Source organism: Elaeis guineensis, chromosome 2 (assembly GCF_000442705.2).
Source record: "Elaeis guineensis isolate ETL-2024a chromosome 2, EG11, whole genome shotgun sequence".
Taxonomy (NCBI): domain Eukaryota; kingdom Viridiplantae; phylum Streptophyta; class Magnoliopsida; order Arecales; family Arecaceae; genus Elaeis; species Elaeis guineensis.
The window spans coordinates 11,705,459-11,724,208 of record NC_025994.2 but is presented as its reverse complement, the minus strand read 5'-3'; the positions used below and the strand labels follow the sequence as shown (position 1 = coordinate 11,724,208).

The 18,750-nt window shown below is 37.7% G+C and overlaps 1 protein-coding gene across 1 annotated transcript; it reads right to left on the bottom strand.

Moving 5' to 3' along the window:
* Positions 1–11,140: 11,140 nt before the first annotated feature.
* LOC105061269 (probable xyloglucan glycosyltransferase 9) lies at positions 11,141–15,422 on the bottom strand. Its single transcript, XM_010945277.4, has 5 exons — positions 14,330–15,422; positions 13,918–14,226; positions 13,553–13,843; positions 13,333–13,446; positions 11,141–12,214 (listed from the first exon to the last, which is right to left on the bottom strand). The coding sequence occupies exons 1-5, from the start codon at positions 15,122–15,124 to the stop codon at positions 11,597–11,599; spliced, it is 2,127 nt and encodes a 708-aa protein (XP_010943579.1). The 5' UTR covers positions 15,125–15,422; the 3' UTR covers positions 11,141–11,596.
* Between the last annotated feature and the right edge of the window lie 3,328 nt (positions 15,423–18,750).

Below are 18,750 nucleotides of genomic sequence, written 5' to 3'. Positions count from 1 at the left end.
TAATTACTCAATCAAATTGAGTTAATTAGTGATTAAATCACTAATTAAATCTCTCATAAATATTGAGTCCAAATCTGATGGGCAATCAGGCATCAGAGACCATCGATATGAAACCCTGATCAAAGAGTTCAAATTTCAAATTCGAAATTTGAAATTCAAAATTTTGACCCCGGTACCCAAAATGTGTGGAACTCATGATTAGAGAATCCTAATTCTCAATCATAGAGTCTCAGATAGATAAGACTCATAATCAGCCATCAGATCAGAAAGGAACCTCTAATGTGTGTGACCCCGCAGGTTCGAACCTAAGCCGGTAGCACAGGAACCAATTTCTGTACTAATCGAAGTGACCATCTAGCAATGGTACCCGACGACCGGATAGGTCGAATAATCGCAATCGCAACATTCAGAACCTACGTGAATATGGTTACCGTATAATTCATCCCTTTTGAACCCTGTGTTTAGGATGACTCAGGGTTAAACTGTCAACCCTGATGATATCATCCGAATCGTGCTCAACTCAATTAGTCCTGTGACTCCTCACTAGGACTACCCTGGCCAAGATTTTGCTAAATTGAAACACGACTGTACACAGCTCCTAAACTGGAGTGGTCAATCCCATCTTGACAAACGCACCGACAAGTCAAGTACTTGACTACACCCAGCAACCTTCCGTCACTGAATTAGAAATTCAGATGGTCCAGTGCCTAAGTGCAGTGAGTTGCTTGCAAGTCACCGTGACGGTCTCAGGTCGGAGGGACATTTATACCCATATCCCATCGGAGCAAATCTTGACAGCAGAAATAGCTCCGGAGTTGGTCACGTTCAGTGCAGATGTACCATTACATCTCACCTGTATGCCATACCAGTGTCTCCACACTCTTTGGTTATGAGGACAACCAACCCATATGGCACACAACGACCTATGCTCGATAAATATTGTCATCCTTGGTAACAACGTATCATTTGGTCGCGAACATGTTTAAGGACTAAACGACAAATCCTCCTTTGTCGAGTCTAAATAGTCCTAAGGACTTCACCACAACACAGGAGTTCATTAGAAGATGAAACATTTGTGATGAAAAAATACCAAAATAACTTTTATTTATTTATAATTTATGTACTAATACAAAAGGAGCACAACCGTCAACAGGCTGACGATTGGCTTTGGGACACTATTTCCAACAATATCTTGCAACTTTTTGCCAGCTTCTATGAACAAAATATAAGCATTTTTAGATTGAATTACACCTTCATCACCCTACTCCCAAAGAAGGTTGAATGCTTGTCAGTCTTAAATTATAGGCCTATCAGTTTAGAAAATGAGATTATCAAAATTATCTCGAAAGTGTTCTCTAACAAACTTAAAAAGAAGCTTGAAAATCTAGTCTTCTCTGCTCAATCTACCTTCATTTTAGGAAGGCTAATTCATGAAAGCTTTATCTCAGCCACCAAAATCATCTCTTATTGCAAAAGAAAAAAAGCAAAAGATTTATTATGTAAAGTTGACTTTGAGAGAGCCTTTGATTGCATATCCTGAAGCTTTCTGCAAAACCTATTAGAACATCGTAGTTCTAGCACTCAATTGCATTCTTGGATCTCCTCCATCCTAGCCACCAACTCTACCATCCTCCTCAATGGGTCGTCTGAAAGTTGGTTTCACAATAAAAGAGGACATAAGCAAGATAATCTATGCTCTCCAACGCTCTTTATTTTAGTTGCAAACCTTGTGGCCAGGGCTATGAATCTCGCTCGATTGTCCAAGCTTATTAATGGCATTGATCCAATTGAAACTATCAGAAAAAAAAATAATATTTATAATTCACAGATGACACCCTAATCTTCTATGGTGCATCAATAAGGCACACCAATATCTTCAAGTTCATCCTTTTCTCCTTCGAACTGCTAACTAGATTAAAGATGAACTTCAACAAATCCCATCTACTAAGGATCAATTTGTCTCAGAAAATGTGTAGGCTGGCAATGATACTAAGGTGCCAAATCACTCAACTCCCCGTCAAATAGTTAGGTTTAGCTCTACACCATTCTCCCCTCCCATTAAATCACTAGAACTTCCTTCTTGAAAAAGTTTCTAAAAAACTCAGCAGATGGAAGAGAAACTCCCTAATCTTAGCTAGCCGAATCATGTTAGTAAATTAAGTATTGAGAGCTATACTTATATTTTGGATGACAATTCTGAAACTCTCTAACCCTATCATTTAAAAGATCAATAAAAAATATAGAGACTTCATCTGGGGAGACAATTGAAGCAGCTAGGACCCAATTAGTAAGGTCAAATATCTAGCCAGCTGATCAAGTATCTATCATCCTGAGAAATACGGTGACTTCAGGATTATTAACCTTAGTGCCACGAACCAAGCTCTCTTAACAAAATGGTGGTGGAAATACTATTTAGAGCAAGAGAGGCAATGGAGGAGATTGATAAGTTTAATCTACTATTCGAAAAAGCTTCCCTCCAAACCAATGCAATACTCTCTTCTTATTGCCTCCCCGGTTTGGAAGGAGGTGCTAAAAGTCTTCAAAATTTTCTAACAAAGCACTAACCCTATCATCGGGAATGGGAGGCAAACATCTTTCTAGTTTAAACGATAAGTTAATCAAGATAGAAGAACAAACAATAAAGAGGTTCCTACCTTATTCACCCTCATAGTTAATCAAGATCCAGGGGGAGCAGGCTTTCCTTTAAAGGATAATATGATTGCTAACTTCATATCACCAATGAGTTCTATAGCAACTATAAAATTACAAACTCTAAACTCTCCTCAGTAACATTAAGCTGGTAGAAGGAAATGATAAAAGACAATAGAGATGAACAACTTCTGAGAACTTTACAGTCCGAAATTATTACCTTCTTTTTATGCATGGTGAGATAATTTCATAGATTTGCCTCATAATCTGAAAGTTGCCACTATCAGAAAAAATCAAAACATTCATCTGGTTATGTTACTATAATAAAATTCTACCTACTGAAAATTTACTGAAGAAAGGTACAAAGGGGCCTGAGTCATGCCCGTTATGCAGTAATCATAATGAATCAACGGATCACTTATTCATGACATGCAGTCATTTTATCTAGCTATGAAAACCAATATCTAATGGAAGCAAACAAGATCATCTCCCATCTAATTATAAAGACCTCTGGGGCCCTTGGAGATCTGTGGATGTTGATATAGAGGAAAACCAAGCTTGGGACTGCCTAACTGTTATCTTTTACTAGTGCATTTGGATTGAGCGCAACAAAAGAGTGTATGTCTTTGAGACAAAATCCATCTTTGAAGTGGGTAAATCAGTAATTTTATTCTAAAAGATTGGACAGTGAGAACAAGTAATATTGTAAGCACGAGGCTCCTCCAAACTCTTGAGAACCTCTATCACCAAGTTTGAACAACACCACTTGCCTTTTCTTTGAGTTCAAAATTTTCACAAGCTCATTAGGATTATTACTTTTCAATCGATATTTAGGAGTGCTGTCAATCCTCCACTGTTGCTAAAGGAACAACTGCGTGAAGTCCCAAAGCCTCATGTAGTCTCTCCATCGAACAACCCTTCCATCCACACACGTTTGCTAATATAAACTTTTAATTAATATTCCACTCCTTATATATACTCTTCTATTCTATTTTTTGTATATACTCTTTTATATTATATATCAATGATAGGAGCCCCTTACTCCCCTTATTTTATCTCAAAAAAATAAAATGAAGTTATAGAGCTTTATGAACATTTTATGATTAGAATCAATATGTACTAAAAAAAAATCTATACTTTCTCTACACTACTCAGCCTGTCAAACATTGGCTTTCATGATATCAAATCAACCCTAATGATGTTCTTCATTTTTATCTTGGCTTCTCATGTAAATAATAGCCCTACCCTTTATGTTAATGATAGTGTTGCCACCATGTACCACTATAAAATAGACTGCATCATATGCCTCTCTGATTTTCTTTTTAGAATCCAGGTTCGTGAGTTACTCAGCCTATTATCTCACATCTCCCTCAATGACACTACTGATCATTTTGTCTGAAAATCTGCTACGAATGATGGGTTTTCTACTTCATCTCTCTATCAATTCTTAAACTTCAAAAGAGTTGTTTGTAGCTTTGCACCGACAATCTAGAGCCTAAGCATTCCTTACAAATTCGAGTATTCCCTTTGGCTAGCTAGGAGGAAAAAACTCAACACTAGAGAGGTTTTGGGTAGAAAGCTCGATTCATATCTTGGACCGTGTGTAATTTGTGGAGAAGTACCAGAAACAGTTTATAACCTTTTTTCCTCTTGTGACATTTTCGGATCAATTTGAAAATGCTTTTGTTCAAGGCTTGATGTTCTTCATTCCTTTTCTTCCTTTGATCATCTTTGCACTTATTAGATCCATTGCAATTTTTTCAAGAAGATCGGTCGTATTATTTTGATGTTGCTATTGAAAGCAAAGAAATACCAAGTTGTTTCACAACAAATGCAGATCATTTCCTTTAGTAGCTGCTGAATCAATTCAATATTTTTATCACTGGTCCTTGCTTTGTAATTAGATGGAACTAGCTGTGTTTGGTAGAGTCTGGAGCAAGATCAGAGATTCTCTTGCTAACATCGATAACAGATCCTTTCACTAACCTCCCTCGCCATTACAAAACCCAGACACTTCTCACTTTCCAACTTTAACCTAATCTTGTTCTATTTCACTGAGTAGCCTCTGTTTAGTTTATAGATTATGATCTGCTACTTCTCTTTGTATCTTCTTATTTGATTTTCTTCCTACTTAGAAGTTGTAATTCTTTTCTAGTAACTCTTTCACACCTTCACTAAACTCTTTTAATAAATTTGGATGGCTCTGTTGAGCCTCCTCTTAATAGCAAAAAAAGATTCTTTTCTTAGGGAGCATCTTGTCTTCTCTACTCTCTCCTACTATAGATGAAGTTAATATCTTATTACTCTTTTCATGTCTATATAGTTATGAGATTATAGGGAGTATAATTATCCATATCATGGAGAATTGGGAGAATTTAGATGATTGTATCATTATTCATAAAAACTCTCATAGAACATGAGAAGGAGATAATTTGGATGGATAAAAAAAAAATTCTACAATCAATCACTGGATATGGTCAACACTAAAGCAATAGGCTTCAAAATTGACGATGATGTGATATAATACATATAACATTAATTTGCGAAGATGAATTACCAAGCCATAATTAAAATACAACTGGATCAAAAAAATATCTTCATCAGGTTCCTCTATAAGTTCTCTTTATATAATTTTGTTTGAATGTAGCTATCTAAGGGGCATCTATTTGGAACGCAAGAGACAAAAGGGACTATAACTTGTTTTCTTCTAAATTATTGAACATGATTTTTAAATGTAGCTGCCTAAAAGGCATCAATTTGGAATGAGGGCAACATAAGGAAAGAGGGAGTTGCTAACTATATTTTGTTTGGAGGAAAATATGAAAAATCTAAAAATGGATCAAGATAAAATGATACTATTTTGACACAAGATGATAAGCTCCTTACATGGACAGACCATCCCCAACAAATAAGGTCATTATGATGTTCCTCCTTTATGAAATAGAGATTTAGAGCTATGGAGGGATAATACTTAATTATGATGTATATAAGAAAAGACGCTAATAAATGCGTCGAATCCTTGGACTCTTGAAGCCCTACAAACCCTTTCAAGAAGAGATGATAAGCCTCTATACCATAGTGAAAAAAATATATATGATAGTATTTTACTAAGCATGAAAAATAGTAAAAGTAACATGAAAACAAGAAAGTAAATAAACTAACAACATTAAATGATGCAAAAAATATAGGAAAAAGAAAGTAAGCAGAAATCAACAAGTTAGCAAAGTTAGAGATGTTAGAGCAGCTAGTGAAGTTAATGAGTTAGCAAAGTTAATAAACAAACAGTATTCAAATATTGAAAAGAAGAAAAGAAAAAAAGATGAGGAAGAGGGAAGAAATGTAGAGCCCTTGTGGCTTGTCAGTGTTGAGGAAGATCTCCTCTGGGCTTGGAAAGAAGCCCAAGCCTTGAAGGCTAGGAGGCATAAGCTTTAATGGAATGAAAATTGTTCATCTTTATAACATTTCCTTGATGATGTTTCCTCTTTATTGAATGGGTTGTAGTATTTGGACTTGAGAGGGATAGTTGAAGGGATTAATATTTTAGGGATTAGTTATTTGTGTGCTTGGATTGAGGCTTGGATTTTTTGGGAGAATGATTACTATTCTAAAGCTACTAAAAGAGAGTGGTGAGGGTTTGAATAGTTAAGATAGCTAACACTAGGAACTTGGGGGCTTCCTTGCTTTCATGAATAGAGAGTTTATATAGGAGTTTTGGATTAAAATCACAACTTGTACGAAGAGTTAGCTTGATGAAGAGGGTTGAAGTGTATGACTAGGGTTTTATCTTATAAGATGAAAGATACATATTAGATGGTAAAAAGTCTCTCGAGCTCATCTAACTAGTTAGTTTAAGAGAAAGAGGGTGCAAAAGTGACCATGTTGATTACATAAATCAAGAAGTTATGTGGCTAGGTTTTATTTGTTTGAAATGAACGGTAAAAATAAGATGGTAAGTGCTTTGTTTAGTTCACCAAGGGATAATCGTAGAGTCAAAGCTTCTGATCTTGAAATAAGAAAATACATGAGACAAGGAGAGAGAGAGAGAGAGAGAGATAGAGTGTGTGTGTGCGCGCGCACATGCTTAGATGGCATGAATAGAGATGCTTGTGGAAATGGGTGGAGAAATTTTGGTAATAACTAAATAAAATAAGAGGTTAGGGGTGGCCAGCAGTATATAGAAATTGTTTATATAGATTGGGCTTCACATGGACTAATAACCCTTAAGGTAGTGGACCTACGGAGCTACAATGGGCTTAGAATCATGGAGAGAGAGTTAAAGAAATTTGAGAGAGGCAAAAATGAAGTAAGTTTGAGGTACATAATCATTGGGGTAAATTTAATTTCCTGGACCCGGTCATTATGTGATAGATCTTGGTCCAATTGAACAAGGCCTATAAAGGCAAATGGGTCAGATTACCTATATTGATAGAACATGAGTTGGTTATTGGTTGGGCTTGGTTATAAGTTGAGCTCTAGTGTGCAGTACAGGTTGGACTGAATTATGGGCCAGGCTTGGGGAAAACTAATTGGTTTGCATTTGAAATAGGTCTATCAAAGAGGAAATTACTGGATCAAGGAGAAGAACAAGGAACCTAGGAGTATCTACATTAGAAAAGACTTTTTATCTGATCCAACCAATCTCTAATTGTATGGAATGAACTAGAGGCGCTTCTTCACTGGAATATAGAAGCCTTGTCTGGGAGGGAGCGACCCCAAAGCGTGTTTTTGCTTTTTCTTCAACTCAAATCTACACTAAAATGAAGTGGGTAAGCTTTTGTGGTTTTAATCTTTCCATGACTGGGGAAAACAAGTAGACAACAATGAACACAGATATGCTTTCTTTCCATTTGTGACTTGGTTTCTTTTCTTTTCTTTTCTTTTCTTTTCTTTTTTGACAAAAATTCAGATTTTGGCTCACCTTATTAAGCTCATCTTAGCCTAAAAGGTTATCCTATTAGGCTGAGATGTGGACTTGGTGAACTCATTCTTTATTGGGAGGGGGCAATCGAGCTGAATCAAATTGCTGGAAGCTTGAGCTCAACTCGATGAAAAATAGGCAAAACTCAAGATCAACTCGACTCGACTCGAATATCAATCGGATCATACTCAAACTCGAATTCAAGCTCGAAATTGAGCCTTAGTATATTAATAATATATATTAATATATGCATATATATTATAAATAAAAATAATATTATTATAAATATATATAAATTCGAATAGGCTCATGAGCTTTCGAGCCCAGTATTTTGCTACTCAAGCTCGACTCGAGCTCGATAATAACCAAGTCGAGTCGAGCTCGAGTAGCTCGCAAGTTGTTGGACTTGTTTGCATCGCTAGTACTTAAGATCGAGCTAAGCTAGGGGCAAGGTCGCATCCAGGCTAATATAGGACTTGGCTCTATAGGGTGACCTCAGTTTTAAATCTAAGCGATCTTTGGATATCATGGTTTAATTTAGTTTACTAGAGTGGGGCTACCTCCTACAATAGAGAAGAATGACTGAAATAAAGAATGCTGAAGATTCCAAGGGGAAAGAGGAGAGGGAGGTCCAGAGGTAAAAGTAATTGTTTAATTCTTTCTTTGCCTTGTCTTTTAGTATTGTTATTAGGAGTGTAATTTTTTTTTTTTTTCTAACTCTTCTTGAAATGCAATATAAAATAGTCATAATAGATCATTGAAATAAAATAAATTATAATATAATAAACATAAAGCCTAATTATTTTTCTAAAATAATTTTTTGCTATTAATCTTATGATATACTATTAATATACAAAATTTTAATAATATATGCATAATTATTGATATAGTAAGATAATATATTATTACAAAATAAGATATCATGATCAAACTTGTGTATAAATAAGAAATAAAAAGGTATTATGTATAGAGAATGTTTGATGCAATATATTGGGATTATTTGTGGTTCTACTTTTACTTCTAATTTGAACATGAACATAGAAATGCAATAAATTAATAAAACATTAGTGTTATATAATAAATTATGCAGTATGTGGGCATGGTACAATTCTAATGAAATATATTTTTCACTAATATAAGCATATATTAAGCAAATATGGCTATTAATAATATCATTAATTTCTATATTAATTTAATGATACTAATAAAAAGTTCTTTATTTAATATGATTTAATAAGATAATAATTTTCTTATTAGTGTTTTAATAAGCTTCTTATCTAATACAATATTAAATAAGAGTTTATTAATAATATTATTAGTATGGGTGTCTAATAGGTAAAATACTAATGTTTGCTCAAAAATAAAAGATGTATTACTGGGATAAGACATTGAAAAGTGTATGACTCCATGAGGACTAATTTTGTTTTCTTCTAATTTCTTACTAAATGATTGCTACTGCTAATAGAGGTATATATCGTAACCACTGAACTCTCGTGCGGTTTGATGCAATCTAGGATAGACAAATATGAAGAATTATTTTTGTTCGTACAATCTCATTCTCTGGCATGGCTTTATCGTGTCGGCTAAGAAGATGAAAGTCATAATAGAAAAACCCCTTTATCTAAGTCTGCTGGAGTTCGAGACATTAAGAATGGGTTCAACTTTAAATAAATTTCATTGCATCCTTGCTCAGATCATCTTATTTTTGTAATCTTATCTCAATTTTTAAGTTTAAATTCTTAGTACCAGCCCTCAATCAATACTATTACTAAAATTAATGGAGGTGCCCTCATTTCACTATGGAATAGGATGCTTGTGTATCCCTTTTTTTTTTTTTTTTTTTTGTAATCTTTCTTTTTCCCTACTTTCTTTTTCTAATACCTTTTGTGCTTTCATTTTCTTTTCTCCTCTCTTTCCTTTCTTTCATTTTCCTCTCCTCTCCTTTCTTTTTTTCCTTTTCTTCTTCTCCCTTTTTTTTTAACAAGGTGGAGAGATCACAATAATCTAGCGTAAATAGTACCAACAAAATCAGAGAATAAAATATTATTGACTGTTCCTTTTTTTTTTTTTTTCCTTTTTTTTTTCTTTTTTTCCCTCTTTCTTCTTACGATGGTTTGGCCATATCCCGTCTCACCCAAACTCAAAACCTTGATGGTTATTGATATTGCGATGGGTGGTTCTGTTGGATCTTGAAGCCGCTGGTGCAGGAGGCCAACCATAATTACCTCCCTTCAGATCATTGCCTGCCCCATTACCCGCCAAGTAGGCTATGTACCCTTTCCACTACGAAGTCCTTCCTGGACGGCCATCTAAAAAGTTGCTGGAACCTCATCCCAAATTTTATATTCCAATTAATTGCTGCAATATTCTTATTAAATTGAAACATTGGGAGCTAATAGGCACTCGGCAGAGGCATTTGCTTTTCAACATAAGTCAACAATTTAATCTTTAGAATTATGTCTTCTAGAAATTAGAAAGCAAAAAACAAAAAAAAAAAAAACGATGTTTACTTAGTTGCTACATATGATGATGAATTTTTGGAACCATATGCATAAACTTCTTTTTCACAATATGTGTGTCATTGAAATAGGAGATAGTTGTTCAGTGCTTCGACTGATTGGTTACATCCCTACGTTGTCAAAATTTGGTCTTGTTGACATCCATAAGCATTTTTATACTTGCCTCAGCAAGAAAAATTTTATTAAAATAATTTCTTTTCTTTTTTATTAAAGTATGCTGAGAATACCACAATAAAGATTCAAGTCTGAACCTCTCCCTATTGCAATCACTGAGGAGGGCACCACCCAACAGACCTTTGCCAGTGCCAAAAAAAAAAAAAAACACACATTTGCCTTACAAACTTTCCAGATTCTATTGTTCCTTTCCTGAATTCCTGATGGTCCAATAAAGCAAAATATCTCTACTAAAAAATAAATCACAATGTGAAGATGCTAGACAGACTAAGACAAGGTCTGTTTGTCTTGAAGCTTTCTACTCAGCTTGAGTATTTAAAATAAAGAGCACATAGATTATGCAAATGGCGAACACAGAACCTATATACAAATACTAAAGTGCATTAAAATGGCAGCTTTTCCCACTCTCTCGTCCATGGACACCATTTCTTGTGCAGTCACTACCAGGAGTGAAGGCCACAGAACATTCCTCAGCGTCCAGTATTACAGTTTCCCAGAACCCGCGTATAATCCTCTAGAAATCCTATGCCTTAAGAGGATTCTGAAAGACTTGTCTATATGAATTTAAATCCCTTCGGACTCAGCAAAGTAGATAAGTCACTTTATAATCAAATACTCATCAAATCTAACAAGACCAGAACTGTGTGGATTCTCAAATTTGTTCTCATTTATATTGTCCTAATTTTTCAAAAGCTTCAGGGTTCACTTTTCTGAGAAACAACTGCAGGTTGGTGGCAGAAAAGAGCTAATTTTGAGGAAAAACTTGTGGAAAGCCAGGAAAATTATCTTAGTGTCTGCTTCACAATCAGCTTCCAATGTTTAAGTCAAAAATATAAACACATTCAAGCAAATTGAATCATCGAAGAAAAAGGCAAATAAATAAACAAGCCAAACAAAGTGGCTGAATTTTTTTCCACTCCTATTAATAATATTCCATTTCCTCGTCATTGAGACCTTGGGAACTTAGAAACAGTTTACATCAACATGAAACTTTGCTCTTTTAAGATCTGATAAAATGCTACTCGGTAAATGGATGGATGTTGGTGGGAGTTTCTGATATAAAAAGGTAAAACTATGTTGAACTGCAAGCAAAATGCCATCCGAACATCAAAACTTCCTTACAAAAGAATTTCTGAAAGAATGAAGCAACTAAGAGGCTGAGAGTAGAAATATCTACACCTCTAATGAGAGGAAACTCAAGTTCTCCCCAAGCAGGGGATGTAAATGATTTCGGGGAGAGGCCAACAAGCTGAGCGTGCCTCTCATACTTAAGATGTTCTTCAATACTTTGTGCAGTCCACATGACAAGAGCCTCCATGCAACTGCTTTTACCTTTTCACTCAATCTGCTCGCCAATCAGATCGAGACCCACCAACAGGAATGAGATCCCCTGGAAGAGGAGGAAGTAAAAATGTATACCCTGGGCAGAGAGCAAACTCCGAGCAGAAGCGGTTAACAGAAGGAAGGCAAGTGCCAGCTCTTTCCGGTAGATCCTGTTATGTTTTTTCCTACCCTTTTTGGGCTTAGCTTCCTCCTTTGCAATGGCATCAAGGTTTGGAGCAGAGCCACTTCGTTGTTGCTTAGGTTCTTTTTCTATTAACTGAAGAAGATCACCCTCAGAAGAACGGCCTGATTTCTTAGTGACAACCCATTCATAAGCACTCCCAAGTTGGAATAGGCCAGAGATCATCGCATTGAACTTGGTCACAGACATGGTATTTTCAAAGAGCAGGTAGGGGACAATAAATGGGAAGGATCTAGGAGCAGGCAGGATGTTGAGGAAGGACATAGTGGCGGGGATATAGCAGACCACCCATGCAGGGATCTCAGCTTCGGGGACAAACATGGTCATCGGGAGGATGATGCAGAATAAAGTAAAGGAGTAGAATGGTAATATGAGCTTCCGGAGAAGAAAAAACAGAAATATCAAGTTGGCCTTCTTCCAGAACCCAATCTGCACCGAAAAAGAGTAAAAATGGTTTAAAAAGAAAATTTCAATAATCTACAACAGAGAACAATAACATAGTGATCAGATATATATTTTTCAGAATTCTGGTGAGCGATAGAAACTTAAGCAGCTTTGTATAAGAAGACTGATATTTAGTGACGTAGATAGAAGGACAGCAGCAGCATCCTATCAAGGAAAAGCATAAACATGGTAACAACAGCCAAAAAGCATTGGAAAAGAAAAAAGGAAATGGCCTTGGTGTAGTTCTGGTGGTGAAACCATGTTAGACAAATTTGCTGCAGTTGTATCAATGTAATAGTGAAACCATGCTAAGGTTTTTGTTGTCCTCCTACATGATGGCCTCCTGGCAGTGACATTGAGGGATAGGAGTATGGATATTTAAAGGCGGCATCTAAGAGGTGGGGTATGATAATAGTGTTATAAAATAAATAATTAACGTAACAACATTAGAGCTACTAAATTTCAAGCCTGGCTATGGATGCACACAATTTCTTGTTTTTCTCAGAATGCAACAAAAACCTTTTTTTTTTCCTTACCAAATTGCTCTAGTGTTTTATCATTATAATTTTCAGAAGAAAAATTAGACACTTGTAATAAACTATCATTAATAACAAGAAAAGTTTAAGGAGGAGGTGGAAGATATGCATTCACGTGGTGTCATCGTTATGTTAGACATTGGAAAGAGACATGCCATACATCAATGGGATCCAATAAACCCCACCATGCATCGACACATAAATAAAGACACTCAACGACAATATCAACTTGTATCACTACAAAAAGAAAAAGTGGATAAGTATCTCTTTTAGAACATTAGCAGGTTAAACCAGCTGCAGTCTGTCAGATCCATGCCCTTTTTAGGTTCAAAGGAAGTTTAGTGTGATATGAATGCATGTTATTTATTGGACATCCAAGCAAAAAGTTCCCATGTAAAATGTACCTAAGCTGGTTATTTGCCAGGAAAAGAATACCCCAATAAAGAATTGAACATGGGATAAAACAAGCTATGTTGCATAATTATACGTGCTTGTACTATTTTTTTTGGCTATAATCCCTTCCAGAGCATAAAATAGCATCAGAATAAAACAATATGAAAATTATACCTTGGATCGGATAATATCTGGCAAGCAGAGCCTAAACAACTGCATGGGACCGGAATGCCATCGGTGCTGTTGCTTCCTGTAAGCCTCAAATGACTCAGGCAATTCACATTGGCACTGCGAAAGAATTGTAAAAAAGAAACACAAATTTAAATCCAAATCCAGTTCATCAAATCTATGCAATCCAAGCAAGCAGCTGAACAAGTGAAAGTCCTCCGAGTACCTCCACATCATTGAGGAAGATGAACTTCCATCCCTGGAGATGGGCCCGGACCGCAATGTCCATGTCCTCCACTGTAGTCCTCTCCAACCATCCCCCAGCATCTTCCAGAGCCTTAATCCTCCAAACTCCGGCAGTCCCATTGAAGCCAAAGAAGTTGATGAACACCCCATTCACCTGCTGCTCCACCTCAAAGTGGAAGCACAGGTTAACATTCTGCAGCCGAGTCAGCAAGTTCTCATCTTTGTTCACAAAAGACCATCTAGCTTGCACCAACCCCACCTCCTCATTGTCCTGCAAGACCCACAGATTAGTTTTGAGCTCATGTTTATAAAATTAAATGGTTCCAATCAGTCCTTCAATCCAACCTTAAAATGGGGAACAGTTCGCTTCAAAAAGTCCGGCTGCGGCTGGAAGTCAGCATCAAAGATAGCAACAAACTCATAGTCCTTAACATAGCTGCAATTCATTGCAGACTTGAGGTTCCCAGCCTTGTATCCATCTCGGATCACCCGGTGTCGGTACACGATCCGAACTCCATTCTGCTGCCACTTCTCCACCTCCTCCTTGATTAGTACCTGTGTTGTGGGATCGTCGGAATCATCGAGCACCTGAACCAGCAAATTGGACCTCGGCCAATCCAGATTGCACACAGCAGTAATGGATTGCTGATAAACCTGCCAAATGCCAATTCCAAAACAAAAGTTGCAACTTTAGATGACATCCAATATAAATCCAAAGCTTAGACAAAGCTAAAAATTGGATCTTTCCTAAGTTTACCTCTCTCTCATTGCACATGGGTATCTGGACTAGGACCATGGGGAAGTCCTCACCACCGGATTCGAGGTCTTCGGAGCCTCCGGCTCCGGGTTTAGTGGTCTTCGGCATGGGTTTGATCCTCTTGAAGCGGATCCAGAAGCAGCCGAGGCAGAGGATGAGGCGGTCGGCGCTCTGGATAAGGAAGAGAACGACGCAGGCGTCGGCGAGGAACTGGAGCAGCGGAGCGACGTAGTCTGCCCGGAAGTGGATCCAGCCGGAGTAGACCAAGTCGAAGAGATCTCGAACGACAAATGAGGTGGGAAAGACGAAGCCCCGGAGCTGGGGAGCCCCCAGGTGCCAGCCCTTGAAGTAGGCGACGACCTCGACCCCCAAGAGCGCCACCGAGAGCCAGAGGAAGAGCTTGATAAAAGAGTAGAAGCGCGTCCGCAGCACCGGGCTCTCCTCCGGCGGGGAGGAGACGGCGTCGGAGTCCGTCCGACCGGAGGCGACGCGGCGGCGGACGACGGACGCCAGGCCGAAGAAGGCGGAGGCGAGGGAGGTGAGGCAGCCGGCAGCGCGATGGGCCTTGAGAAGGAGCACCCAGGTGATCTGCTTCGCGTTCTTCCCCCGACCGCCCTTCCGCGGCCGAGCGCCAGCGAACTCCTCCCCTTTGCCGCCGCCGCCGACGTCGACGCCGTAGTCGTCGCCGTCGTCTGGGGACATCTCCGAGATGGACCAGTAGGGGTTCTCCATTTTGACGATCACCGGCGTCCCGCGGTGGGTCTCCTTCGCCCACCAACCGAACGACGGCGCCATGACTGCCGGAGAAAAAGACGACCACCGGCTCAAATCCTCAAAAAGCCTCAACAGAACCGATCAAGGTCCTGCCTTTACCCTTAAAAGCGCCTCGGGATTGGATTCCCTTCAACAATCTCGACGCGTGGAGGCCGGACCTCGCGCTCCAAGTGCAATGCGGTCGTCCCCTGGGTTTCAATTTTCACCACAAGGAAGACATGGGAGGGGCAGGAGGAATCCAAATCCAGCACCGTATCAGCCTGTCCTGGTCCCCATCTCCTCCTCATCGGTCACCGGTCGCAGACGCGCCTTCCCTCGCAATAAGAAGGGCACGACAAGGACAAGCGAGGAAGAGAATAAGAACAGCTCATCACGTCTATCTCGATCTCAGGAACACCCAGAAAAAAAAAATGCATTTTTCCCTCCGACCCCATGATTACTGTTGGCGAATTAGGAAAGCCCCTGAGATGAGGATTACAGCTGGAGATGGGGAAGGAAATAGATGATTTTTTTTTTATTAGCCAATGAAGTGTTTTTAAAGAAAATGAAAGGTGAGATTTTTTTTTTTTTTATAATTCCCAAGGTAAAAATAAAAAAAGAAAGAGTTTAAGTATGAAAAGAATTTTTTTATATATAAATTTTTATTGTTATTTTTATTTTTTTTACAAAGATAAAAATTTATAAAATTATTAAGATAATTTTTTGTAGGCGGAAGAGGAACGGAGAAAGAGGAAACAAAAGCGGGGACTCTAAAAGGGGAATATTAAACACAACTAAGCACATCCGTTTTACGCCTTTCTATATGCAACATTGTATCTTGATGCGATACGGTAGTGAAAAATAGAAAAAAATCGGAACGCTAAATTACAAGTATTTATTTTTTTTTTTTTGGGAAAAAACTAAACAGTAGTTGATACTGTGGTAGAAGGGGAATATGAAACCTTTCCTACAATTACAAAATATAACAAGAATGTGGTATATATATTTTTTTTTTAAAAAAAATTACGCATCCGATTAGGTTGTGTACTAATTGTCATTTGACGAGATTACCCCTCTGGCGTTACCAGTCTTCGTTCCCGCAATAACCGGCAGAAATTACGACCTTGGATCTATGACAGGAGCCCACTAAATGAACGGCCAGGATCAACTTGAAAAAGTTGGATTTCCAACACTGCCCAATTAATACGGTTCCATAGATGAAGCGTCCGCGAACCGTCGCCATCGATGCAGCGCGAGAGAATTGCATACCCCGAGGCCATCACTCGATCACAGCCGTCCATTCGATCCGATTCGAACCAGGGCGCAGGTGTGGTCCAGCGTATAGCCCCGTCCCGTGGCCCCTACGCGTTTTAGCGTCCTACCAAAATGACTCTTTTAACCTCATACTCCTCGAAGCCTCCGATCTTTACAGGGTTTCTAAAAGTAATTTAATATACAGCGTAGACTTAAGAAATACGCACGTGACAGGATCGAAAGTCCCTGGAGCCTTGCAGCCGGTGACACCGCTAAGATGGTCATATTTTACACTGTCAAGGGCAAAATTGGTATACTGGTTTTATTTATTTTTGTTTTATAACTATTTATTTTCCTGGTACCGGCTTAGCTGTCACCGACGCCGGGACACGTGACGGCCGACCGAGTCGGGCGAGAAGGCCCAAAAAAAAAAGACCAGACACGTGTCGGTGATCGGCTCCGGGATCCCGCCAGCCGGCGGGGTTGGATGTCGTGCGGTCCAGCCTCGCCCATTCCGGGGTTACCGCCGCGTCACCGCTTTAAATTTCGAAACTCCCCGCACTTTTTAAACTTTTTTTATTAGAAATAATGGGACTTTTGGCGTCGGCGCGAAGGGGAAAATGATAAAATAATTGCCTGGCTCTGTGCTTCTGTGAGGGCTTTTTGGAGTCACGCTTTTTAGTTGAGTTGTTGTGGGGTGAAGTAGGATGAGGTGGTGGTCAGTCACTGTCTGCCTTCTGCTTAACCGTACGAAATATTTTGAACATGGCCAGCTGCTTCTCTGGTTCCTTAGAATGGCCTCATGGTATTGCCTAAATTACTTGGGTCGCCTAGTTGAAGGATTGTTGCATCAAGGGTTAGGGTTTTGATTATGTAGGGAAGAAATGGAAGAGATTGTGTAGTGTGGGATTCATCAAGTACTTGTGTTGGGGACTCATCGATATTGTTTAAAGTGGCTCCTTTTAAATTTTTTCTGGTGTATATTGTTTCTTTCTTTTAACTTGATTGTGAGTACAGAAATGTAGGATAATAGTTTTTCTTCATTAAAAAAAAATATCTATGATGACTTTTGATGTTAGATTGAATAGTTTTAGTTATATATATTTAATATATTTAATGCAAATTATTATTTGTAAACTTTAATAGACATTTTAAACAAAACCATTTTAGAATCATGTTAGACAAAAATAAATTATAAGGTTCCAAATTTGTGATACTTTATGCTCATTTAATAAGGGGGATAATCATAAATTAAGATCAGAATTGTAGACTGATGTACGTAATCATATACTTAATTAGACTTTGACTTTGGCTTCTTATACTATTTATAATAGTTTAGAATAGTAAAAATATAAGCAAATGGAAATAAAGGATGCTTTTCCTTCTCTTTTCTTATTTTTTTGAATTAGATTTTTTTTTCTTCCAAAGGAAAGCTTTTTTTATTCTTTTTCTGATATGTCAAATGTTGGAAACATACTAAGCTTGAAAATATTTTAATTCCATTTTTCAATGGTGCAACTTTAGGTTTCATTTTTGGGGGGATACGTTGTGGTAATCCAAATTTCATTTCTTCAAGGACCCTAAAGCTTTTTCCAAAATCCTATTCTTTATCAAATAAAACAAATAAGGAGACAAAATATTCAAAATATCACAAGTTCCAACTATAAAACTCAAAATAATGCTCAAATTCAAAAGAGAGCAAAAACAGTGTGCCTCCAAACAAAGACTTCAAAACATGGGAGCAATCTCCATGCTTTTGAGTGAACAAGCTCATGTTTCTGCCGGTTGGAACTGGAGGGCTAGAAAGGGAAGGACACCACCAAGAGAGTGAAACGGGAGCAGCAATATCTACACGAGTTTGCCGGTGTCACACATTAAATCAAAAGCTCAGGTTCACGTAGATGATGTGGGAGTCGTACGTTAAGTTATAACCCCACCTGTGGGTGCGTGACAGCTATCCGCATCATTGTTTCCAGCGAGTCCCATGCCCATCGAAATCCCTCACAAAAAGAATAGTTCAAAACCAGCTTTTAGAAAGTTTCTACTTCTTCCCATCTACTCCGTGGGACTTGGTTGGTGAGAGATTTTATATTTAAAGCATGGTCAACGCAGAGATTGAAAAAAAATTTATATTTAATTAGAGTTTTTTTATGCAAATTTAATCAAAGTTTTTAATAAAAAATAATATTATTATAAAAATAAAATTTTTAAATTTTATAAAAAAAATTCATATGCGATATGCAAAAATCTAATTTCTATATATTGATATTTAAAATATTTTTTTTATAATAAATATTTTATATAATTTTTTATAAAAATAAATATTTAACTAAATATAATGCACCGTGCAATATGTCACTTGTTTATGACCAATCAAACATGATACACTTAGGCATCAACTTTATGAAAAAAAA